We start from the raw sequence: 25881 nt of genomic DNA on the forward strand, positions 1-25881 counted from the left end.
CTTGTACATGTGGTTTTGATGATTAAAAGTGTTCTTTCAGTCCTCTAGTTCATCTCGGGCTGTTGCCCCCGAGAATTTTTAAGTCCCTCACTTTTGGGGGAATTGGCCAATAAATGAACCCAAACAAAAAAATGTTTTCTATGAGGCCAAAATTGAGAGGATTTCTGTTTGGTTTGGACATCAGAGACTGCTGAGTGGTTCTTCCACCAGACTAAAGCTGAAGATGGAGACAGAATGGAGGTTGGGAAATGGCCTCAGATTTGATCACATCTACCATTTTCAGAAGAGAAATGAAGAGATAAATAATTGTTTTTTTTTTATTTAAGTATTAAAAAAACCATGAGACTAATTAAAAACCTCGTAGAACTCACGCATTACAATGACATGCCAGGTTTTCGTGTTGCCTGCATCTAAACAAAGACTTCTGCTTGCCTTTGTTGGTCTTAATCTTACCCAACTGTTAGGATTTGGATAGTTACAGTGGAAAAATTGTGAAAGAAGTCCATCGTACTGTAACAACCAGGACCGAAGTCCGCACAGAGGTATTGTTTGAATATACAGAGCAAGCATCCATGGGCAGTGAAACAGTGCCTCATTGGCTGGACGACTCTTTGGTGGCTTTATCTGATTGGTCAATTGTGATGTCATAGTTGATGCTGTTTTGTTTGGTTTGTTCTAAGAATTGTCTGTGATTGGCTAGTTGATGTGTAAGTTGACTTGAGTTTGTTTTTTTCATTTTGATTTGAATTATTGTAGTTTTTCTTTTGAGGCGTGTGAAGTTTGTAATTTGTTGGGTTGGCGTTTTAGATTGTGAAATGCGGGATGTCAAGTGTGTTTAGTTTTTGCCAAGCTGTCATGTTTGAGTCATTAGTACTCTTTTCTTTGTTTTTACGTAACCACAGCAAGGTCAGATACCCACACCCTGCTGTATTAAAAGCCTGTCACACAATGGATGTTAGTCTCAGTCTCAATTTGGGTCTCAGCATCCTTGGCTGTTTTGACCATATACATGTAGCCTCCAGCATTTCTTGTCTGGAGGGATGGCTTCCAAAGCTTCAAGGAGTACACATGGGGAAACCGTGGCATCAACACCACCACGCGATGACACCAGCTTCCACAGTGTTTAACATCAAGCTGCTTGAGAGCAGCATACTTCCAGTGCACACATTTGTAGACTTTGAAGCACTCTGTTCCTTTTTTTTTTTGGCAGGACGTGCATCATGAACTTAAATATATTCTGAGCTTTTGCTTTCCTTCTCTCTCAGGATGATGTCCCTTTTGGTTTTATACTTCTTGCCACATGCTTCAAGTTTTGTACTGCTTTCAATTTGTTTGTGAGCCATTTTCCAGGTGTAAAGCAAAGTTGGCTCTTTCTCTCTCTGAAGGAAATGATAATAAGATAGAGTTTCCTTGTTAGGCAAATGGCCAAAAGTTAATTGCATTGAAAGTTGGATACCTGAATTATATTCAATCACCACCCCTTGTGCGACCTTTTGGTCACAGGGACTTATGAATAATGCATCCCACAAGGGAATACAAAAGATGCTAAAATTACAAACAACAAATGAACAGGAACGTTTTATTTTTATTTAATTCATCATGACAATGTGCATTGATAATTTGATCTCATGACATATGGAGTCTTCCTTTTCATCTCCTTCTGGATAGAATTTACATATTTCCATATTCATGTTTGGACTGTTCCATTTGTTTGCAGAGACGGGTTCCCTCCGATATTGAGACTGCTGTGAAGGTACATAGCTTAGTGCCAAATGCATCTCAAGCCTTGAAAAAACAATTAGGATGGGAAGGGCGGGAGACTTTTAACCAAATTGTCAAACTAAGTAGTTTTTTTATACGGCAAGTTCTATCTCAAAAGTGTTTGATCTGCTCCTGTGAGAACTGAAAACTAAAGAAAAGATGGTGGACACTTTTTATTGATATTGAAAGAAATTATAATGGACAGTACTACAGATTTCTGCTCCATATTAAACTTTATAAGTACTAGTACAAATGAAACAAGGAGACAGTGGCCAAAACTTGAAGAAAAATCCACACTTCCCTGGTTTTGTTACATCACAGGAACAGGCTAAGGACGAAGTGGCTGAAAGTTTGATCAAGGTATTGAACCTTGTGTGTGAACCTCGCAACCCTATCTCCTCCCCCCCCCCTTTGCAGATAGCTCCACCCCTGCTTCTCTTGCTTGACTGCAATCCCATTTGCTTTCTCCCCACCACAAAAAAAGGAAAAAAAAATATAATCAAAAATTGCATGGGTCAAGTTGGTTATTATAGTCACGGAAGTTTGTTCATGCAGGTGATTTTGGGGGGCTTTTTTATTTTTAGGGAACATGAGTTTCTTTCTCTTTGACTGCATTCAGGCTGTTCAAAAATTTAACATGTAGACCAGAGCATGGAAAAATCTGCTAAGCAGAGTTATGGCTTGAACAAAATACATCATAATTTTGGTTAACGTTTTCTTTCGGGAATGAAATCTATCAGATACTGAGTCAGACTTACTGAGAATATTCCTTCGTACGGGAAGGCCTGGCATTGACAAATCCAGCAACGTTGTCACAGGATATTTCCGATGGTCCCCTTCATCAGCAATAAAAGAAAGCACTGTGTTGGTTTTTGTACGGAACACCTGTCATGGAACAGTGGCCTTGTAGAATAATCACCACAGAGCCTAATTATTGCCATTGCAGGGGGCTCCTGGAAAGGACCAGTGATGGTGTAACCACGGTAGCTGGATTCATTTATAAGCTTTATTGCTGTTAAAATTTCTTAAGGAAACACTTGTGTCGTATTTGTACTGTTTGTAGGCACATTAGATAGTCTCCTTTCATGTAACATTCAGTGCTGCTCAGTTACATTGACAATTTGGTGGCAGTGTTTTGATGTGGGCTGCTGGTTTGAGGGTTAATTAAGTAGAGCTTGCTCAGATAGTCTGGTTAATTTGTTAGATTTAAGACTCAAAGAATTGACAGAGAGATGCCTTCTTGTACAATTCATTTATCCCGAAAGACCGCATATGCTGCTTTTGTCTTTCAAATTGGTTTTTATATTTCCCAGATTACATTAGGCAGTCATTTGAAAGTGCATTATCCTGTCCCGGGGAAGCGGGTGGCGCCTTCTGTGACATAAATGCCCGAGATAGGAGTGTGCTGATACTTAGAGAAAACTGTCAAGTCTATCAAAAATTTCTGTCTCATTACAGGAATCCAAACAATGACAGACTCTGTTGAGCAAGTTCGTGCCTATGTGCTAGCACGTTTTTAAACACAAGGGAAAAGGTTACCAGACCCAGATTGTTGCCATTGAGCCTGTGTTGTAGACTATACGGTGTAGTTCCAAGCCAGTCCCCTAGAACTTCACCTCAACGTATCCTTCATTTTCTTGTCCCCTTACCCTCTTCTACACCCTCTGCTCTAGGAATTGAAGGAGGAGGCTATCGCTGCTGGAATTCCAGAGGTATTGCTAGCTAGCGCAATTCTCATCCTGAACTTTCTCACCCGATTTATGATTTTGGTCTTATGAACTCTGTAGCTGGTTCCAAAGGTCCGCCTGAGTTGCTAATTCTTGTTTTTTCTCTCTTGTGTGTTCTCTAAGCTCTCATTGGTTGTTCTTTTGTTTGCAAAAAAGCGGGGAGATTTGTCGCTTCTGTCAAAGAAGCAGCCAGGGTCTTCTGACCACGTCTTTGGCATTATGACGATACTAGTTACTCATACAAATATGTACTTGTCTGTTGAGGCCATCTGAGTGTTAGAGAAAATTCTTGTGGCTCTGAGTGAGGTTTCTAATACACGGTGTTTGCAGTTGCTAAAACATATTGAAAAGATTGTGAAAGATATTTTTAAGAAGGGCTGTTGTGTTATTTCTTCACCCCTGTATTTGTAATGTAAGTAGCTAAGTGCAAGTGTTAACAGTCATCTTGTAAGAGTCATCTCGTAACATTCTGCTTTTAAAAAGTCATTCGTCTGCAATAATGCTTGTCATACAGTGTTTTCAAATTCTTTGGCAGGTGTGTGGTTGTATTTCTGTTTCTGTGTGGCATTCTGAAAGTTTTTGCTATGAAGCAGTGTGTTGCCCAAAAATTGCCTGGACTGCGGTAGTGTTGTACAACCGTGAATGTGTTGCATGTATGTGTGCGTATGCCTCCTTGAAGTGACTGTGTTCATTTGACGATTGTTTGAGACTTGAGTGGTGAGCATCTCAAAATCAAAATCAGGTTGGAATCTGAGCATCCTCGCGAAATCAGTTCATTGCGTGGGCATCCGCCTAAACATCACTGTGTCACATCGTATTCCATGCAGAGGTTGAACGCTGTCGCTTGCTTTCAATCTGCGGCTGCTGCTCTTCGTGTCGACTGGCTTTCTTTCTTTTTTTTTTCCCAGCGAGCGAACGCGGGAAGGAAACTACAACGTGCCCGCAGTCCTGCTCATTAGTCACTACACACAATTTGTGTATGAAAATCGGATGCGCACATTTCCTTCTCTAGCTGAAGAGCTCCCCCCCCCCAAAAAAAATCCCATCCTTTTCCACATCTTTCATCCCTATCTGACAATGTTTCGTCTGTGTGTGTGACATTGATTTTATTTCTTTTCTCCTTCCAAGGTACCGGCAACAGGTGCATGTGATTTTAGCGATATATTCAATTCTTTCAATCTCGGCCAGGTACTCTCCTCTTTTTGTTATGTTTTACGCCCAACAAAATGTCTTTATGTTGCATTCTTGAGCCGAATGTCCGGCAACACTCCTGTTGGCTGCGCATCTTTCTCACCGCCATTCAAGAAATCGTCACGCCACGAACACGCAGCCGACCCTCTGTTTCCCCGTCCAATGATCTCTCCACCCCTTTCTTGAACCGGTTTGGTTGTCGTAGTGCGTAGTTATGACCCGTTGCCGTATTCAGCTGCGATGTGTGTGTGTACATGTGCATTGATACCCCTCCTTGTCTCATCCGTCCGAACCCCTGGGTGTTGCCTGCATGCATGCTTGTTTCAAAGCTTGGTGAGTAACACACCTTGAATACTTGCGTTTACTTTTTGCCAGTGTAAATATTACGAGTGTAGCACATTTTGTTCACAATTTTGTACCATTTTGTGACACTAGGTTTTCTTGAACATGATGTGTTCGTTTAGTCATTTCACGTTCTTTTTGTGTCTCTGTCAGTGCCCAAACTTGTCAAACTCCTGTCAGTTTTGTATGCTTTACATGTTTTCTCTTAATTTTGAATCATAGGCTCTTAACGACTTGAACAACCTTAAAGGAATTCCCTTGGTTATACATACTTATCCATACATAAAACTCTATCACATTGTTTCACATCAGTAGGCATACTTTTATATAATTTGACAAAGATGAAAATATCAGTTTTAGATTCATAATTATCTCAGGGCTGGACTTAAATAAAGGTTTAGATTACAGGCTTTTGCTGCAGTGGTTGAGCAGCAGCAAAGCCAAGTGATGGAGCTGCATTGCTAACGATAGCACAAAAGTGCAGTAGTCGATTGAATGCACACCATAACCAAAATAAACTCGAATGTGCATGGTCACCTCGGCTTGCAGGTTGTAAAAAACAAAAGAAGCATATTTTTAAATACGCCATGCCAACAGCCTCAAAGCAAGATCACAGTGTGCAAATGCGGGAATGCTAAAACTATGAATTTTTGAAGTGCAAATTTCAACATAATTTGCTAGCTTAGAAAATAACCTCTTCCCCCCCGGCTTAATCATGTGTGAAAGTACTTCCTCATTATGAACATAGAATTTCGCCGAGATTTTTCTGCATGCATACATGTACATGTGTGTAATAGTAAGCCAAGTGGTGTACAAAATGTCATTAAGATATTGTAGCCTGCAGGATTATAACTACCTCATTCAGGAACTTATTTTTAGGATGCTTTACCTCACTGAATATCTTTTGAAATTTATTTTGTAGGCATAAATTATATCACTTCCAATAATGGGGTCTAGTAACTAACTTTTTATCTTGGAATTGGTAGTGCTATGCACCAAAGTGTCCAGACTTATGGGTCAAAAAGTAGGCTTTGGGGTTAAGTGTCCCTTAAAGTGCATCGGAGAAGGCTTGTGATTAATTCCGCCTTTCTTTTGTTTCAGGATGCCGGAGCAGCAGAGCTGTACGAGGTGAGTTTTGACTCAATTATTTTTGGCCCTCAATACTGCCACAGTTCCTTTGAGTGGGCCTGTCATCAGCTCTTACGTTTTGCTCATTTTAATAGATTTGTAGATTGAAGAAACATTGTAGAAAACCTACAGATGCTGGTAAATCTGAGAAGTAGCTGTTGAAGGAAAGTAAGGAAATTTCCTTGATCCCACTGAGTCCAAGTTAGACTTGCTTGAGAGCTTGAGTTTGGATGACACCTTGTGCATCCCCTTGATGTCTAGTGTGCAGTCACTGATGGGGGCTTCATTCTCTCTCCATTTTGGGGGCGTGGCTTTTATTTGATCAGGAGATGAAGGAGGAGATTTTGGAGAAGCACGAGGAGGAGAGACGGGAGATGCAGTTTGAGCCGACGGTGGACGTACTCGAGGAAAGCCAAGAAGTAAGCTAGAATCTCAGGCAGGAATTGATCATGACCTTACAAAATTTTCTTGTCTCAATTGACCCTCCTTGACACCACTCTTTACCCTAATAGTCAAGTTACATGTAGCTGTACTCACAGTGAGGCTTCATAGAATGGTGCACAAGTTTGCCCTAAACCTTGAACTGGTTGCAGCCGTAAACCAGACCATTCAGCCTAAAGAGCAGCGCTTAATGTACAACTGGCAAAAATGCATCGGAATTCAAACCATTACAACATGAAATAACAGCAAACAAAACAGTGCAGTTACCATTATAAGTTATCGTCAAGGTGACATAACTGCTGTGGTTTATCTCGTTCAAGCTAATCCATCGTAAGTTGACCCTGCTTAATTTGACCGACATATGAATTTGCCTTTAGTATTTAAGTTGTTCCTTCAGAGCTACCCCTTGTCTGGCTACTTCTGATTCCCGCGTGTGAACATTGTAACTCGATACTGAATTTGCATGGCCTTTTTTTACAAATATACGCAGAGGGTTATTTTTATTTTTTTTTACATTTATTTTATTTTATTTTCAAGGGGATGTACATGTACATCTAGGACTGTATTACTGAGCATTAACTTCCCACGGGTATTTCGCTGGGGTTGAATTTGGTTATTGTGCAAAGTGTCATGTTATTGCCCTCCATTATTTTTAAACAGGAAGACGGACAGACTCCAACAGAAACCAAGGTAATTCTGTCCATTCCCTCAGATTTCTGGGAATATTCTTTTCAGTATTCATTTGTGTTTTTATCCTTTTTGACATAATCTCTAAACTTTTTGATCTTTGCATTTTAATTTCAGACTTTGCAAGCTGTTCATTTGAGTGATTTGTTTTTTGAAAGAACTGATTTTTTGGATGCATCATAGCATGCCAAATGCTTAACTTGTCATTAAAAAAAATCAAGCGACATGAGGCAGGCTGTCATTGCATATATGCTGTTTAAAAAAACAGACTTGTCATGAGTGCATGCTTGTAATGACCCCTGGACTCTGCGGAAAGCATCTCCTTTCTGATTCCTGTAATCTTTGGTCATAAATCGGTTATCTCTGTACACATCAGCGGAATGGATACCCTGTGTCCTTGGAAGTTTTGCTTTGAACCCTGAGATGTTAAGAGATTGGCAGTAATATGTTGCCTATACCGTTGCCTGTAACTCGAATGAGCGCAACTAACTCTGCCTTGTATGGTACTAACCTATCTTAGATCTAGAGACATAGACTCAGAGTTGAAGCCTTCATTTAATTTGAGCTATGGCAAAGTAACTAGCCCGTGAGGTTTTTTGGTAATCTATTCAGTGTTGACATTTCTAGTTGGCCTGAAAAAGGGAGAATATTCAGTGTGGAAATACTCGCTTTCTAATTTTAAGTTGTTCCAATTTACGCCACTCCCCTCCACCTAGGCCTTGCCTGGAGACGCAACACAAACATTCCCTACCCGAACGGTTGTCGTTGAGCAGACTCACATAGTACGAACCCAGGCAGTGGCCGACGGGCACCAAGACGGCCCAGTCGAGTCGGAGTCCGAATCCTCGGCCGAGACGGAGGTTTACACAGGCCCCGATGAGGTCCAGACTAAGATCTCCACCACCACAACTGTGACAGAGAAATACTCGTACACTGAGAAGCATGCCCCCGTGCGGATTGAGGTTGACGAGGTTCCCGATCGCAAATCTGACCCGGACATCGATGAGTACATGGTGGTGACGTCGCAGCCAGATGAGATTGTAGAAGTCACGAAGACAGCCGAGGAGGAAGGCATCAATCCCCATTATGAAGCGGGTCCAGACTCTGTCTCAGAAGAGATTATCACCACTGACAAAGTGCCAGAGGTGGAAGGCATCAACCCTCACTATGAGATGGAGCCAGATTCTGTTGAGGAGCCCCCAATCTCCACCACATCCGAGTCCACCGTCCAGGGCATCAACCCGGACCTGATCTGTGAGCCCGAGCCCCTTGACGACTCAGCCCGGATCTGTGGGCCCGATGTGACCGACACCAAGTACAGCATCAACCATGGTGCCCAGGCGTTCGACGAAAGCCCCATCTCCCCTCCGGGGCAGGAGGTTGGGGTCATCTCCACCTACACCACGTCATTCCACCAGGTCACGGTGCGCACCGGCCTGGAGTCAAGCCCCGAGACAGACCGCTCAGAATCTGACTTCCCCCACGGCCCTGCGTCTGAGGTCACTATCGCTGAGTCTGCCACACAACCTAGGCGACAGCCCAGTACACCCCTAGAAAGTTACGCAGAGGTAGGGGCAAAGCTGGCATTTTGTCAGGTTTTTCAGCAGCTCATCCTTCCATTATCATTGGCCTGTTTCATTTAAATGGTGCTTTATTTGCAAATTTTTGGTCGCTTTTTGGTTGTATTTAGTAGTTTGCAAATCTGAGGGAACAGGCAGGTCAGTGTCCGGCAGTGATACTTGACCTTCAAATATATTGAATCACAACTGAATGTAAGAAACATATGCCACATCCAAAACAGACTTTGGCTACGGCTACATCTGTTGTCAGCACATTTCCGCATAATTGCAGTTGGTGAAGACAGAGAGCTAGCCGCAGACAGACGATTCGGATGCGGATACATGCCAGGATTTGTTTCTGCTTTTTTTTCAATTCCTTTGGTTAGTAGAGAATCATGACGATGAATAGCAGGAAACTGACTGATTAAACTTCATGCTCGCCACCAACTCAGCACTAACACTTTGTAAAGACCGGGCAAAGGTCTTCCCTACATTGACCAGCATGCTCCCTCAGAATTGTGAATAGAAACTGTTAGTTGGACCCATCTTTGTATTTGGTGATGGTCACTTTTATTTCTCTTCTTTTCCTTCCTGCGCATTTCTGTTGCTTTTATTCATTTGCTTCCTTACGTGAAAAAGTGACGCAAACAGGGAGGACAAGAGTGTGCCAGCCAATACAGGAATCTGCCTCTGTTTCTGTACAAACAAGCTGCCAGTATTTGTGATGTGCCACTGTCAAACCGGCCTGGTCCACGTGACCGTCTTACGTGCTCTGCCTGTGAACGCCAGAGGGCGCTTTTTCATTCAACAATTAGAGGGTGTTAAGAAGAGCTCATGCTCCAGTGTGCACATCGGAATACTGCACAGCAGCCCTGACCTAGAATGTGTCCTTGATTCTGTGCTTTGAAGTTTGAACAATACTGGCGTGGTCACTGCGATAGAGATGTGATATTTTCACATACCCCTGATCAGGACCAAGCTATGCTTGGAGCTGTTAGATATCCAGCATTAAGGTTCACTTTTTGGAAATTTGCAGATTTATTCTTTGTTTTGTGATTTTTGGGGGGTCTCAAGTCGAAAATATCCATCTCTACCATCTGTAGTTTCCAGTTAATCCCGTACTCTTTTTGTTCTGTTCATCTGCATTCTTCCTGCAGTCTTTAGCAGCACAGTTACTTCACGTAAGAGCACATGTCGCTTTTATTTAATGAAATTTATTTCAGTCTGATATCACGACGTCTATGGACAGCATGCGTGAATTTGTTGGTATCTTGCATGTTAAAACTCATTCATGTAAACATTAATAATGTATTTTGCTTATTGACCAATCCTGGCACATCATTTCACAATATGACATAACGTGCCTTCTCACAGCAAGTTTCTGAATGATGTCATTTGTCATCTTGGCTCGTGAAACAATATACATATGTATGTATACTGGTTATTTGTATTGAAAAATTTTCATTTTGCTGTGCATTGATGGCCAAACATCCTCATGCACGGCTGTTAGCTTTCTTTACTGCATGGACTTCTATTGCCATTCAATAACCGTGTTAGTGTTGTCACTGTCAGAGTTAACAACATTTTGAAAATTAATGATGCAAAAGGAGAAGAAACTCCATACAGTTGACATTGTGAGGAGGCTTTCTGTTGCTTGTCAGATGAAAAACATGAAGTTTAAGCCTCTGTGAAAGAACTGGCTCAGTGCAGGCTGCCGACTGCAACTCATTTGCTCTGCTTCTGATAAAGATTGCAATAGAATGCAATTTGCTTTGTTAACCACTTGCTGCCGGGGGCAGTTGTCAATGTTGATGATGCTGGTCCGGAATAATTATCAGTTTTTTCTGTTTTCAAAATTCTTTAAAAATTCCTATCTTCATTTACTGGACACTTACAAACACGTGAAGGACTGTCTGGTGTACACTCTAGCCTGACATACAAAATCTATTGACGTTGGAGTATTTCAACCAGGCCTGCCGCCTTGTAAAAAGAGCCCAGATTTTGTGGTGTTAACATAATATTCTTGTGTTCACGAACCTGGCTCAGTGCGCTGCTGACCTTTCTTCAATAGGGGCCAGATTATCATGCAGCGGTGCTGCGTGGCTCATCGCTGCGGTGGTGGAGTGCTTTTGTCCCTGGCGGTAATCTGCTCGCTCTAAATGCCCCTAACTGTGGTATACTGTTTCAAAACAAGGCAGGATTATCTCCACTTTTGAGAGTGTAAAAATGTTGGTAATGCCCAGCAGCCTGGTCTTTTGTTTGGAGGATGGTCTTTTGTTACAAGGCCCTGTTCCCTTTGTCAGAGTTCGTAGACCCCGGCCATGCATATAAGCATACGTGTCCGGATCCGGAATGCCAGGCAGGAAGTGGTTAACATATTTGGGAGCATTGTAAGTTTTTGCAGCTAAATTTTCTGACATAGTCCTGATGTTAAAGTAGGTGTGGTACCAGTTATTAAACAGTTAGAATTTGGCTAGATAACTTTATGCACTTGTTTAAATGCACCCTGATGTTTAATCTGATTATGAAGTCGGAATTTTGAACTTTCTTTTAGAAAACAAAACAAACAAAAGGAGAAAAAAAGGTCCATTTGATGTAATGTCCGATTTTGAGCATGGAATTTCCTACTGAAATTGCTTGTTTGTGTCTTTGCCACTTGTACTCTCCATTACTTTAAAGTGACGGTGAGAGCTACATTATTTCTTCCACAAAGAGTGCATGCACTATACTATGAGCACTGGATGTAGGAACCTGTTTCTTTACTGGTATCACGCCCAGAGCACATTCTTTTCCTGTTGAAGTGCAAGGGTAGCCTTAGCTGTATCCGCTCCAAGTGGAACAAAAGAGTCTGGTTTTTGTTGGTACTCACTGCATAGGTGTGCCATGAGGTGCGAAAGTATATGCGCATTTGACATGGGGCATGCTGAGTACGCGTAACTAATTTATTCCGGCATGTATGGTCTTTGCATACACGCAGGATGCGTGCAAGAACCTGTCGTAACTTAACGTCTTTCTTCACCGATTGAGGGTGCACTTCAGTTTGGTGAGAATACACATTGTTACAGGGCTTTCTTCTTAACCTCCCAACATTCAACAATATGCAGAAAGCCTAGAAGCCCTCAAATTAGCACAGGACGGGATGTTAGATTTTTAGGCAGATTTTATTGCAGGTTGAAAGTAGCTGAATTTTTTTCCCCCGTTTTTCTCCTTAGGATGTTAAAGAGGAATTACAGCAGCCCGAGCAGAAGCCCAAGGTACGCACAGCCACATTTTGACAAGTTTAAATCGAAAGATGACATTTGCAAATTTTTAACAACCTGCTGTTTGCAGTTTTAATCTGCGTTGATTATTTTCATTTTTCATTTGTGGTATATTTACAACTGGCAAAGGAGTTCCTGACATCTTTTTAGAGTAGCGACTTAGAATCATAGATTGCTTTGAGCTGTGTGCTTGTTTGCAGACTGGCCAAAAAAAAAGTTGCTGGAAGTTGCCGATAAAATCCCAAAACAAAGTGAAATTGTGCTTTCCTGTTGCTTTGCCACTTCTGCAAAGAAAATGGACAAGAAGTGTTAGTCACAATAGTTTTTGGATTTGACATCTGTTCTTTCGCAATATACTGAAGTGAAAGTCAGTTGTAAGCGTTTATTCGGCAGGTGAAATCAGTTTGAAGCATTGACCTTCGTGCCTGACCTTGCATCACAATGTTAAACCCAAAATTAACCAGAGCTCCCTATAATGTGCTTGCTTGGAATGCAAAATCCACCATAATACTGAGCATTTGGATTGTTCCATTACACCTTCACATCATTCTGACCTATTACTTTCACTGTTGATGAATAACTCACCCCAAAAATTTATAACATGCATGACTTATTCCTCAAAGTTAACTCCTTGATTTGAGAAGAATAAAATACTAGTCAGAATCCATCAAACGTCTGAAGAAGGAATGCATTGATATGAATATTTTCTGAATGCAACATATTAATGCCAAACATTATTCAATTCTGTGCATTTTTCACATTGAATTAAATGAATTAAATTATCCTTTACTGGAGTTTTATAGGTAGGTTACATTTTTTTCTCTTGTATTCTCCCAAACTACCTGAAACACCAATTCAGTAACCCTCCAAATGGTCCCTCTCTAACTATTTTTATTTAGGGCCTTAAAGGATGGATGATTAATGATTATTTGTTATACTTTTTTTTAAATTTCATTTATTTGTCAATTCAAGTCAGTTTTTTGTCTACATGTCTGTTTATATTGTTCACATTTGTCTGTCTGTGTTTTTGTTTAGAATTATAAAGCTACTAGCCTGTCAGCTAGTCATTGGTACTGTAACTTGCAGTTCTTGTCAAAGATCTCTCGAGCTAGTTTTAATAATGTATCTAACGTACCGAAGTAGGTGTAATTTCTGTCAAATATCTTTCCTGCTAACACAAGTGTTCGGCCATGTTGAAATCAAACTCTGAATGTTGAATAAACTGATTGATTTTAAAGTGTAGCATAATCACTGTTGTTTAAAACAATAGGCTGAATTTTTTAAACTAACATATTAAAAATACAGCATTTTTAAAGCATTCAGTTCATACTAAGTAATATCACAAGTTCATACACAAGTTGACTTCCCTGTCCCTAAGTGTCCTCCACAGGACTTGTTCACTTTCCCCGGAATGCATGACTTTCACAAGATGGCTTGTATGGTTCCCTGTCATGCATGGCTTGTGCCTTTTTTATTTGCCTTCTCATCCAATGGCTTCTCATCTTGCTTTATTAACATGCATGAAAATCATCGTAGAACCTAGATTGTGCAGTAGACTTCTGCAGCTGGTAGTCATAATGGATGCGATTGCTTGCATAGCTTCCTGAGTTCTGAAAGGCACGTACTTATAACAATGAGGATGTTTGGATACACCCTCTGACTCTTTGCACTGTCACAGGAACTGAGGAATTCAATCCATGTCTGTTACAGTGCAGAGACACATCACGTGTTTGTTCAGAATGTATGTATGCACAAGAGGGTTGAACTTCTAAAAAATGAAAGATTTCGTCAAAAGTTTAAATTCTGTTCAACATTCGAAAAGTGAATGAAATGTCAGTTTGGTGTACAGACGAATGGCTTCAAAATCCGACATGCGCATGTATTGCTTATAGAATTAGAGTGCACCATTTCACATTTGCACTGTCTTAGTTATAGTCTGGTGTGTGTGTTGTATCTTGATTGCTGGTGACTCACGTGTGATTAACCGCAGGAGAAATTGGTTGAACAGGTAGAGGCCAAAACCAGACCTGGAGGAGAGAGTGTGCCTGAAGCCCCCCAAGAACGAGAGGTATGTTGGGGGGGGAGATAGGTGAGGTGTCTCAGCTGCTGGAACTGAAACTGAAAATGGATTAATTTTTTTGGGTCGCCAGGACTGGTGGTTGCAAGTCCAGTCTTTGGCATGATCCTTGAATGGCACTGTAGTAGGTGGTGGTTATGGTTTTTTTATTTCTATTCCATTTAAATTTTTGTTCGGGGTAACCACTTAGATCAGATTGTTCCTTTATTTTAATGCTGGGAGGAAATCTGTGAAAGTTGATTTTGCCAATAATGTGATATATTTACATGTGGAATTCAAGTATTTTGAAATGTTCAAGGGCATTTCAAGTTTGAGTTTTAAATGGCCTGTTCATATTATGTACGTTTGATAGGAGATAAACATTTACATTTGGTTGTTTGCAAAGAAATAACTACATGGTATTACATTTTGACATGACAGTATTTCACCCTCACAAGTATTGCATTTCACCCTGACAAGTATTGTCCTCAGTAAAAGTGTTACATGGTCATGGATGTTATGCAGCGGTCCTGACACAAAGGTTTTCCTCATAGGAACCATCAGTGGAACCAGCTCTGTCAAGTGAGCCGGAAGTGGCTGTCTGTGGCACCACTGTATTCCGAGAGGAAAGAATAACCACAACCAAGGTAACCAAAACGATGAGAACAACAGACGGAGGGATTTCTGTGCCCGATGTGGCAGAGGTGACTACTTCTGTGGTTTTTCAAAGTAAGGATGCTCCTGTGGAGCCTGTTGAAGTTTCCCCTGAAGAAAAAGAAGGGAATGTCCAAGAAGAGGCTCTTGTTGCGGAGAAGGTGGCACTGGAAGAAGCAGAGAAAAAGGTGGTAGTTGTAGAGGAAGAAGCTGAGAAACCACCCGAAGAACCCTCTGAGGACATCAAGGAGGAAAGAGTAAAGCAACCGGATGTTACCAAAGAGCCTGAAGTCAAACCAGAAGAAGATGTGCGCATTGAAGAAATTCCGGATGACATTCCTGCAAAACGAGTGGCAGAAACGGAAGGACCACCACAGACAGAAGCTGATGTCCTGGTGCAGACAACTATACACAAAACCGAGACAGTTGTTCACAGAGAAGTCATTCACATTACCTCCACAGCAGAGGAGGAGCCTGAAGAAATCCAAGAAGATCGGAGTCCTGAGCCACAAGCAGATGTGGAAGTGGAGGAAGAAAAAGTTGAAGCTGCAGTAGTAGAAGTCACCCCAGAGGTGCCATTGGAAGAAGAGGAAACAGAAAAGGATGACACAACAGTTGAAGAGGAGCAAGAGCTTCAGGAAGAACCAGTGTTGGAAGAGGAACGTATTGAGGAAGAGGCTGCACCAGAAGGAGAGGTTGCCCCACAAGTTCTACCAGCAGAGGAAATTACACCAGAGGAAACATACAAGGAACTAGACCAAGAACCTCTAAAAGAGATAGTCATGGAAGAGGAAAGAATTGAGGAAATGGCTGCACTTGAAGAAGTTTCCCGAAAAGCTGTCTCTGAAGAGGAAATTCCACCAGAGGCAGCCTTTGGGGAGCCTGAGGAACAGCGCCGAGAAGAGGAAGTTGTGGGAGAGCAAGGATTTGAGGAAGAGACTGGACCTGGAGAAGTTGCCCCTGATGTTGCTCTTGAGGAAGAGGAAGCTGCACCAGAGGAAATATATGAGGAACCTGAGAAAGAACTTAAAGAAGAGGGAGTTGTGGAAGAGGAAGCACTTAAGGAAGAGGTTGCCCCTGAAGAAGAGATTGTCCCAGAAGTTCTCTCTGAGAGAAAGGTAACAGAACCAGAGGAGATCGATCAAGAACCACAAGAAGTGAGCATGGAAGAGAAACATGCAGAAGCTGTGGTTCCTGCAGATGTTGCTCAACACATTCCAGAGGAGGATAAGATGCAAGTCCATACAGAAACTCACATCAGTGTCCAGCAAACCATCGTCAAGTCTACTGTCACCTATTTTCATGAAGAGGCAAGAGCAAGTGATGAAGAGGCACCTGGAGCAGCAGCACTTCCAGTAAAAGAAGATATAAAAAACGAAGAGGAAGTTCTTACAGAATTGGAACCAGCAGTTGAAGCAGAGGAAGGAATTGAGGAAGAGGTGGCAACTGAAATATGTCTTCAAGGAGAGGAAGTAAAGAGAGAAGAGGAAATTGTCCAAGAGATAACTTATGAGGAGCCAGAGCCAGTTCAAGAGGAAGTTATCATGGAAAAGGAAAAAATAGAGGAAAAATCTGCACCAGAAGTAGAAGCTGTGCCAGAAGATGTTCGGGAATACAAGAAAACCGCACCCCAGGAGCCTGAGGAAGAACCTGAAGAGGTTGCAGCTGCAGAGGAAGAAGTTAAAGAAGCTGCTGTGGAAGAGGTTGTTCCAGTTGCACCAAAGGACACTTTCCAGGAGCCTGAGCAACAACCTGATGAAGTTGTAGTAGCAGAGGAGATGATTGGGGAAGAAGTTGCTCCAGAAGTTATGTTGAAAGAAGAGGAAACTGCACCAGAAGAGCAAGAACAAGAGCCACAAGAAGAGATAGTTGTGGAAGAAGAAATAGCCGAAGAAGCCGCTCCTGAACAGGAAGTTGTCCCAGAAATACCTTCCGATCAGGAAATACAAGAAAAAGAGGGAACTGAAGTAGAGGAATACCATAAGGAGCCAGATCGAGAACTGGAAGATGTGGAAGAGAAAATGGAGGTTCATACAGAAACTCATATCAGTGCCCACCAAACAATTGTACAGTCATCTTTTGTCTATGGTCTTCATGAGGAGGCCAGGACAACTGAAAAAGAGCCATCCGAAGAGGCCATGCTTCCAGATAAAGCGGATGTACAAAAAGAAGAGGAGCCACCGCAAGAGCTAGAAGCAATTGTAAGAGAGGAAAGAATTGAGGAAGACGTTGTCCAAGAAGTTCTTCCCGAGGAAGAGGAAGTCACACCTGAGAAACCCTCTGAGGAGCCTGAAGAAGAGACACTTGTGGAAGAGGAAAGAATTGAGGAAGAGCCTGTGCCAAAGGAAGCATATGAAGAACCAGAAGAGAAAGTTATTCTGCAAGAGGAAAGAGTTGAGGAAAAAGCTTCACCAGAAGTAAAAGTTGCCCCAAAAGTTTTGCTTGAAGAGGACATGGCACCAGAGAAACCGTCTGAGGAACCTGAAGAAGAACCTGAAGAAGAGGCAGTTGCAGAAGAGGAAAGAATTGAGGAAGAACCAGTGCCAGAGGAAGAATACGAACAAGAAAAAGAACCAGAAGAAGAGGTTAATGTGGAAGAGGAAAAAATTGAGGAAGAAGCTGCACCAGAAGAAGTTGCCCCAGATGTTATCTATAAAGAGGAAGTTGTACCAGAGAAACCCTCTGAGGAACCTGAGCAAGAACCTGATGAAGAGACAGTTGAGGAAGAGGAAATAATTGATGGAGAGCATCTGCCAGAAGAAACATATGAAGAGCCAGAGGAGGAGGTTATTTTGCAAGAGGAAAGAGTTGAGGAAGAAGCTACACCAGAAGTAGAAGTTTGCCCAGATGTTTTACTTGAAGAGGATGTGGCACCAGAGAAACCGTCTGAGGAACCTGAGCAAGAACCTGAAGAAGATGCAGTTGTGGAAGAGGAAAGAGTTGAAGAACTTGTACCAGATGAAGCATATGAAGAACCCGAACAAGAACCAGAAGAAGAGTTTATTGTGGAAGAGGAAAGAGTTGAGGAAGAAGCTACACCAGAAGTAGAAGTTTGCCCAGATGTTTTACTTGAAGAGGATGTGGCACCAGAGAAACCGTCTGAGGAACCTGAGCAAGAACCTGAAGAAGATGCAGTTGTGGAAGAGGAAAGAGTTGAAGAACTTGTACCAGATGAAGCATATGAAGAACCCGAACAAGAACCAGAAGAAGAGTTTATTGTGGAAGAGGAAAGAGTTGAGGAAGAAGCTACACCAGAAGTAGAAGTTTGCCCAGATGTTTTACTTGAAGAGGATGTGGCACCAGAGAAACCGTCTGAGGAACCTGAGCAAGAACCTGAAGAAGATGCAGTTGTGGAAGAGGAAAGAGTTGAAGAACCTGTACCAGATGAAGCATATGAAGAACCCGAACAAGAACCAGAAGAAGAGTTTATTGTGGAAGAGGAAAGAGTTGAGGAAGAAGCTACACCAGAAGTAGAAGTTTGCCCAGATGTTTTACTTGAAGAGGATGTGGCACCAGAGAAACCGTCTGAAGAACCTGAGCAAGAACCTGAAGAAGATGCAGTTGTGGAAGAGGAAAGAGTTGAAGAACCTGTACCAGATGAAGCATATGAAGAACCCGAACAAGAACCAGAATTTATTGTGGAAGAGGAAAGAGTTGAGGAAGAAGCTACACCAGAAGTAGAAGTTTGCCCAGATGTTTTACTTGAAGAGGATGTGGCACCAGAGAAACCGTCTGAGGAACCTGAGCATGAACCTGAGGAAGATGCAGTTGTGGAAGAGGAAAGAGTTGAAGAACCTGTACCAGATGAAGCATATGAAGAACCCGAACAAGAACCAGAATTTATTGTGGAAGAGGAAAGAGTTGAGGAAGAAGCCACACCAGAAGTAGAAGTTTGCCCAGATGTTTTACTTGAAGAGGATGTGGCACCAGAGAAACCGTCTGAAGAACCTGAGCAAGAACCTGAAGAAGATGCAGTTGTGGAAGAGGAAAGAGTTGAAGAACCTGTACCAGATGAAGCATATGAAGAACCCGAACAAGAACCAGAAGAAGAGTTTATTGTGGAAGAGGAAAGACTTGAGGAAGAAGCTGCACCAGAAGTTGCTCCAGATGTTATCTATAAAGAGGAAGTTGTACCAGAGAAAGTTACTCAGGAACCTGAGCAACAACCTAAACAGGCAGTTGAGGAAGAGGAAGTAATTGAGGAAGAGCCTGCTCCAGAGGAAGCATTTGAAGAATCAGAACAAGAACCAGAAGAAGAGGTTAATGGGAAAGAGGAAAGAATTGAGGAGGAAGCAGCACCTGAAGTAGAAGTTGCCCCAGATGTCCTTCCCCATGAAGAGGAAGTTGCACCAGAGAAGCCCTCTGAGGAACCTGAGCAAGAACCTGAAGAAGAGAAAATGAAGGTTCATACAGAAACTCACATTAGTGTCCAGCAAACCATTGTACAGTCATCTGTTGTCTACGGTATTCACGAGGAGGCCAGAGCTACTGAAGGGGGACCAATTGAAGAAGTTGTAACTTCTGAGAAAGTAGATGTCCAAAAGGAAGAGGAAATTGTTCAACTTGAAACCTTTGAAGAGTCACAACCAGAGCAACAGGAAGTAGTTATGGAAGATGTAAGAATCGAGGAAGAAGTTGTTCCAGAAGTTCCTCCCAAAGAAGAAGAAGTTGCACCTGATGAATCTTACGAGGAACCTGACCAAGTGCCTGAAGAAGAGGCAGTTGTGGAAGAGGAAAGAATTGAGGAAGAAGCTGCAGTAGAAGTTGTCCCAGCTGTTTTTCCTCATGAAGAAGAAGTTGTAAAAGAGAAACCCTCTGAGGAACCTGAAGAAGAGGCACTTGTGGAGGAGGAAAGAATTGAGGAAGAGCCTGTGCCAGAAAAAGCTTATGAAGAACCAGAAGAGAAGGTAATTGTGCAAGAAGAAATAGTTGAGGAAGAAGCTGCACCAGAAGTAGAAGTTGCCCCAGAAATTCTGCTTGAAAAGGACATGGCACCAGAGAAACCGCCTGAGGAACCTGAGCAAGAACCTGAAGAAGAGGCAGTTTCGGAAGAAGAAAGAATTGAGGAAGAACCAGTGCCAGAGGCAGAATATGAAGAAGCAGAGCAAGAACCAGAAGAAGAGTTCATTTTGAAAGAGGAAAGAGTTGAGGAAGAAGCTGCACCAGAAGTAGAGGTTACCCCAGAATGTTTACTTGAAGAAAAACTGTCATCTAAAGAAACCTTAGGGGAGCCTGAGCAGGAACCTCAAAAAGAGGTTGAGGAAGAAAGAAGTGAGGAAGATGTTGCCCCTGAAGAGATTGTACCAGATGTTGTTCCCCAAGAAGAGGAAATTGCACAAGAGAGACTCAGCGAGGGACCTGGACCAGAACTTCATGAAGAATTGGTGGTAGAAGAGGGAAGAATTGAGGAAGAGGCTGCACCGGCAGTGGAAGAATATCCAGAGAGAGATGTTGGGGAACCTCAAAAGCTGGAACATGTTGAACTTGCAAGAAAAGAACCTATGGAACCAAAACAAGTGTTGTTCAGCACCCATGAAACTATCCACACAGAAAAGCGTACTTTTGTGCAACAAACTATTGTTCAGACCACTGTATCGGAGGTTCATGGAGAGCGCGAACAGCATTTCCTTCCGGAAGAACCTGTTGAGATCATGGGAAAAGAATCAGATCAGGAGGAAGTTCTAGAGGACGTGCAAGATCAAGAAGTTGTGAAAGTGGAATACGAACAAGACACTGCATTGGCGGAGGGTCAAGAAGACATTCCAGATTCCCTGGAAGAGCAGATTGAGGACCAACAAGAACCAGAGCTGACCCCTGAGGCTGTCGCTGAAGCTGAAGTGGGCATTGCTAGGGAAATCAGAGTAGTTGAGGAGAGTGTTTCTGTTCATCGACTAGTTGAGCACATTGAAGCAAAGGAGCAAGAATCAGAGCAACCTTCCGTGCAATACCAGGAAGACGTCAGGCTAGAGACCATGGAGGATGAAGAACAGGAGACAGAACAAGAAAGGGAAATGGAGCCCCTAGAAAAGGAAGAAGAGGAGGAACTAGAAGAAATAGCTATGGGTGTTGAAGAGGCAGAGGTACTGGCTGAAGAACCTGCAGAAGACGTTGTGGAGGAAATTTTAGAGGAGCCCAAAGAAGAAGAAGTTGAGGAAGGGGAAAAGGCAACTGAACCTGTCACTGAGGAGGTAGTCATGGAAACCCAGAAACACATTGAAAGTGAGGCTGTGTTTAGATATGATGTTGATCAGGAAGTTGCTAAGGAGAAGCCATCAGTTGAAGAGGAGACTGATGAAGTTCTTGATGACATTCCAAGGTCACCATTTCCACAGCTGGAGGAATCAGAAGAAGAAAGGAAATCTGAACCCATTTTGGAAGATGAGTATCACCTAGAGGTCGATGAGGAATACTCGGCTGATGCAGGTATATCAGAGGATGCTGACATTGAAGATAACTTGATAGATGAGAAGCAGGAGGAACATGAAAAACCTCACATCCCAGAGATACTCGATATCACTGAAACCTACTCAAGTCAGAGTTACACACATCTACGAGAAGAGCATGTAGCAATCATAGAATCTCCAGCTCACACCCCAGAGAAGACACCAAGAGGTGATGACAGTGACAAAGAAGATGGCAGACACAGTCCAGAGATTGAAACAGAAGACCGCAGATCTAGCTTGGAGGTCATCCAAATTGAGGAAAAGTATTTGGTGGAAACACCATCTGGAGAACCCTCCTTCAGAGATGATGTGGAGAAACTTGGAATTGAGCATGAAATCATCAAAGAAACTGAGACTGTCGAGCATACATATGTAGCTCCTCCAGTAGATCTGTCACTGAGAGAAGAACAGGCTGGGCTAGAAGAGGAAGCTGTCTTACCACCAACCCCAGAAATAACCCCCATCCCAGACTCGCCGATCGAGTCTGATGGAGAATTGAAGGAAGCAGTGTACACCCAGCAAGAAGAGCAGATCTTAGAAGTTCCACAAGATCTTGATCTCCAGCAGCAGACTGAGCAGTATGACACCCTTCAGACCCCAGAAATTCAAGAACTGCCAGACACGCCTGAATCCTTTCCAGAGCCAGCTCCTCATTATGAAGAGGACTACCAAGAGGACTTCAAAGAGGAGCTCCAAGAAGAACCTGTCACTGAAGATCAAGAGCGAAGAGAAGATGAAGCCATGGAAGAAGAGGTTCAGTTGGTTGATGGGCCAACAGAGCAGGCTTACTACGATCCAAATCTGCTTGTCCAACCTGCAGCTGAAGGAATACAAGAACCCCTTGAAGAACAGGAAGACAAGTCAGAGACTCTTGACCAGCAGCAGCAAGAAACACCAGAGCTAGTAGAAGAACAAAGAGAAGAGGATGAACAAGCACGAGAGCAGGAGCCAAAACCAGAAGAGGAGCAAACCATTGAAGAAGAGCCAAAGGAGGACCTTCAGCCACTTACACCTCTGCCATCCCCTGAAGATGAGGCACAAGCCCTAGCTCAGGAAAGTGAGAGGTTGGAAAGCAGTGATATTCAGGCTCGCCTTGAGGAAGAAATCCAAGAGGACCGTCTCTTAGAAGCAACAACTATTCAGGAGTCTTTTTACTCACAGACCATTGTGACAACTGAAGAGTCTGCTTTCATCCTTGGAGAGCCAGCTGTTGAAACAGCTGATTCCATAACTCTCCCTGGAGTACCAGAACCTGTTACAGAATCCGAGGGCCAACTTCCATCCCCAGGGGATGAGGAAGATTCCCACAAGCCACCGCCACACAAGCTGGCCCCTCCTCCTGGACAGGAGGTCGAGGGAAAGGATGACGAGGTTGACAGCCCCACCAAACCGGTGGCAGTCGGAGTTGTCGGATCCGTTGCCGTGGCTAGCTTTGAAGAGCACCGATTGCAAGATCGTGCACCTTCAGAAGATTCTGAGATTGAGGATGATCTGGAGGAGAAACCTTGTGAAGAGGATGAGGGGATGTATGAAGAAGAAAGTGCCAGAGATGAGGCCCTTGCTTCAGACGAAGGTGATGTGGACAAGGATGTGGTTGAAGGAGATGCTGAAGTTGAGATGCCAGAACCTCAAGATGAGGAAGAAATGGAAGCAGAGAAGCATACAGATGCGCAAGAGTTTGCAGAGGAGGAAGAAGTTGAGGGTGAAACAGAAGCCATGCAAGAGCTTCAAGATGAAACATCTCAGGAGCGAGAGGTGGAGGAGCTGGAAGAATGCCCTCTGAATGAGGAGCCAATGGAGGAAGAGCCTATCCAGGAAGAGGCAGAAATTGCACCTCCAGATACCATGGAGCAGGAACCTGTAAGTGGCTTCACTGAATCCTCTGAGGTCACGACTCGCACTGTTTATGCCGAGGTACACCACGAGAGGGTTGTGGTAGCCAGCTCTCAGGCCTTTGTGGAATCCACCCCCGAGGTAGGGTGCTGTGCTTTTGCATCATGCCTGTCGTCGTCATTCTGCCTCTGTGTTTCATCATCATCGCCCCTGAAATGCTTCACGTACTCTGCACCTTCATTTATTGTGGCTGAAGTACACAAATGCTGCTGTCTTGCCCCCTCCCACAGCCTTCAGTTTTGTTTACCCATGATGCTTTTTTGCATCCCATAATGCATCAGGAACCTCATAGTTTGTCACACTTTTCATGGTCATTCATGCTAATGGAAGCATGAAATAAAACCTTGTTTCACTAAGTCATTATCACCGTACATTTCCGTTTCATTATTTTCTTTTTAGCCCTTGAAATATGAAAAGTATTCCTTTTTTATTAATTTGTTAGTTCATTCTTTACACTTTTCACACCCATTTCCTGAAAAAAGCTTGCCTTTGCCAGTTTCACCTGCATTGTGTAATTTTATTAATAAATGGTTTTCCGTTCTAAAATGTGTGCTATATTTTTTTGTGATTTTGCCAAAGCTGTCATATTGTTGACTTTCATTTGCCATTTCACAATGTATTACAACCTTTACTTTCGTTGCCTCCATTGATTTTCTAAGCTTTTTATTTATTTTTGCTCACTCCACATTGTGCTTGCTTACAGTCATATGTTATCTTGTCAAATGCTATGTGACTTATGGTTTTCAAATGCTTTCAGAAACCTTTCTGTGGTATCAATGAATTCAGCATTGGCCTCTGATGTTACAAAAAGTTGAAACACAACCACTACTTCAGAGCAAGTCTGATTTTTCGACATATCACAAGTGTGTTTATTATTGCATTGGAGTGACAGTGAGTGACTGGCTTCCTCCATGTCCAGGTGTGGGTAGGCATCAATTAAGGGGGATCGTGAGTCCAGTAGGATCTCTAGGATTGTCCACGGAATGGCTTCGCTGATTGCAGATGGGAAGGTTTAGCCTAATTACACCTCTCCCTCATGAGTTTTAGATGTTAAAAAACTTGGGCCTCCTCTGTCCAATGTTTGCAGAGCCTGCTGAAATGATAGCGCAAGTGGTTGTAATCATATTTATATGCAGTTAGTGGGAGAGGTGTAAACGAGGACTCAAACTCCCAAATTGTGACGGAATTTAAGCTTAATTTGTCTCCTTCCCTCTTTTCTCACGTTTCTCTCAGGAACAGGACCAATTGGAGATCCAGCTGTCTTCAAGCTTGCACACAGAGGTACTGCTCGCTTAAAAAGACGACCAATCACTGAAGGATGCCAACAAAAAGACAAAAAAACCAGCCGCAGCGCAAACCCAAGAGAAAAAAGAAAGAGAAAACCTGGCGTGTTGCATGCGTTTATGTCTGTCTGCTTGCTCACCTTTCCCGAGCATTGTGCATTCATCCTGATTTTCATATCAAAAGCATCATATCTCGAATATGCATGAGGAAGCTTTGTTCAGCATTTTTTTGTATTTTTATGTTGATGTTTGATCCTGAGAGATATGAAAATGCTTTTAACTTTGGTTTATATCCAATTTGAACCATTTAAGTTTTTATTAAATACTTCTTTGAGAATGGGTTGCATTTATTTGAGTTGTAATAATTACTTATGCCTGTTTGAAACTTTAATTTCAGTTGTGTATGTTTTGTTATTCATTTTTTACTGTGCATCTTATTTAATTAATTGAGTTGACATACTGAGCATTGATCCTATGTACTGATTCAAGTGACTGGTTTTAAGTTGACCCGAAAGATTGTATATGATTTCATGTTTTACGATTCTGTTCTTCAGCAAGAGTATTTAAAAAACATCCTAGGTGTCATTTGTTTTTGATTGTGGTGACATTTTGCATTTTTAATATATCATTTCAAAATTTTGACTGTTCTTTATTGTTATGTTTTTTACATTGCAAAATTTCACAAGCCTGCAGCATCCTTTGTTATTTTCTACATTTGTCTTGAATTTGCACTCTTTTGCTTGAGCCTGTCTCACAGCGACACATCAGAAAGGCACAACCTGGAAAACTGCCGCTACAAAGAATCATTTTAACCTGCCATTTTATTCCCCGGCTGGCTTGAAAATATGCTGTCCGATCTCACAGCTGGCCTGGCTGAATTTCTCAGGCAAACTGATTAGCAGTTTATTTCCCATGCAATAATTCCTAACAGGAATTGAAGTGACCCTGAGTTTCACCGAGTGTGCCATGATTGAAACGTTACCCATTCATCATGAGATGCTCTGCTTATAGATATAAAATACGGTCTTGTATTCAGCCTGCTTTCATATCATTCCGTCCCCTCCCAGCCGCCGTGTTCAAGTTTGTGCAACAATCACTACTCTTGTCAACATGGTTCGATTCACCATATTGCCCCCTTACCCATGACTTTTTCCTTGAACAGCGCCCCCTTCCTTCTTCCACAATAACCTCTTTAATATCAAAGTCATATCTCCAGTCCCATTCTTTTACCTTGTTTGGGGAAAATGCATACTCGTATATATATTTATTTATTTACCTGCAATGCCAGGCTAAAGTTACCTGACTTATCAAGCTGCATCTTTGCATCAGTCAGTTAACATTTCACTAACATTATGTATTTGTGTGTCTTGTATGTACACGTAGTTGTAAGCTTGTCTTATTATAAGATTATAATGTAGATAATGTATGTAATCCTCTTTTTAAAAAAAGAATTGTT

The 25881-nt window shown here is 42.4% G+C and overlaps 1 protein-coding gene across 50 annotated transcripts in view; it reads left to right on the plus strand.

The window, feature by feature from the left end:
* The window catches only part of LOC110973034 (uncharacterized), a 173678-nt gene that overhangs the window by 136325 nt on the left and 11472 nt on the right, over positions 1 to 25881 (plus strand). For 28 of the 50 annotated variants that reach the window (XM_087130110.1, XM_087130109.1, XM_087130113.1 and 25 more), the window contains 14 exons: positions 465 to 542; positions 1718 to 1753; positions 2083 to 2121; positions 3435 to 3473; positions 4617 to 4676; positions 6123 to 6149; positions 6476 to 6568; positions 7251 to 7280; positions 7994 to 8845; positions 9994 to 10017; positions 12049 to 12090; positions 14087 to 14164; positions 14707 to 23223; positions 24376 to 24423. In XM_087130110.1, the coding sequence (XP_086986236.1) occupies positions 465 to 542; positions 1718 to 1753; positions 2083 to 2121; positions 3435 to 3473; positions 4617 to 4676; positions 6123 to 6149; positions 6476 to 6568; positions 7251 to 7280; positions 7994 to 8845; positions 9994 to 10017; positions 12049 to 12090; positions 14087 to 14164; positions 14707 to 23223; positions 24376 to 24423 (9963 nt within the window). The remainder of the gene's footprint in view (positions 1 to 464; positions 543 to 1717; positions 1754 to 2082; positions 2122 to 3434; positions 3474 to 4616; positions 4677 to 6122; positions 6150 to 6475; positions 6569 to 7250; positions 7281 to 7993; positions 8846 to 9993; positions 10018 to 12048; positions 12091 to 14086; positions 14165 to 14706; positions 23224 to 24375; positions 24424 to 25881) is intronic. The other 22 variants (XM_087130115.1, XM_087130149.1, XM_087130120.1 and 19 more) reach the window with 16 other exon arrangements.

The sequence above is a fragment of the Acanthaster planci genome, linkage group LG19 (assembly GCF_054643075.1).
Source record: "Acanthaster planci isolate LZ-2023a linkage group LG19, COTS_SCS, whole genome shotgun sequence".
Lineage (NCBI taxonomy): Eukaryota > Metazoa > Echinodermata > Asteroidea > Valvatida > Acanthasteridae > Acanthaster > Acanthaster planci.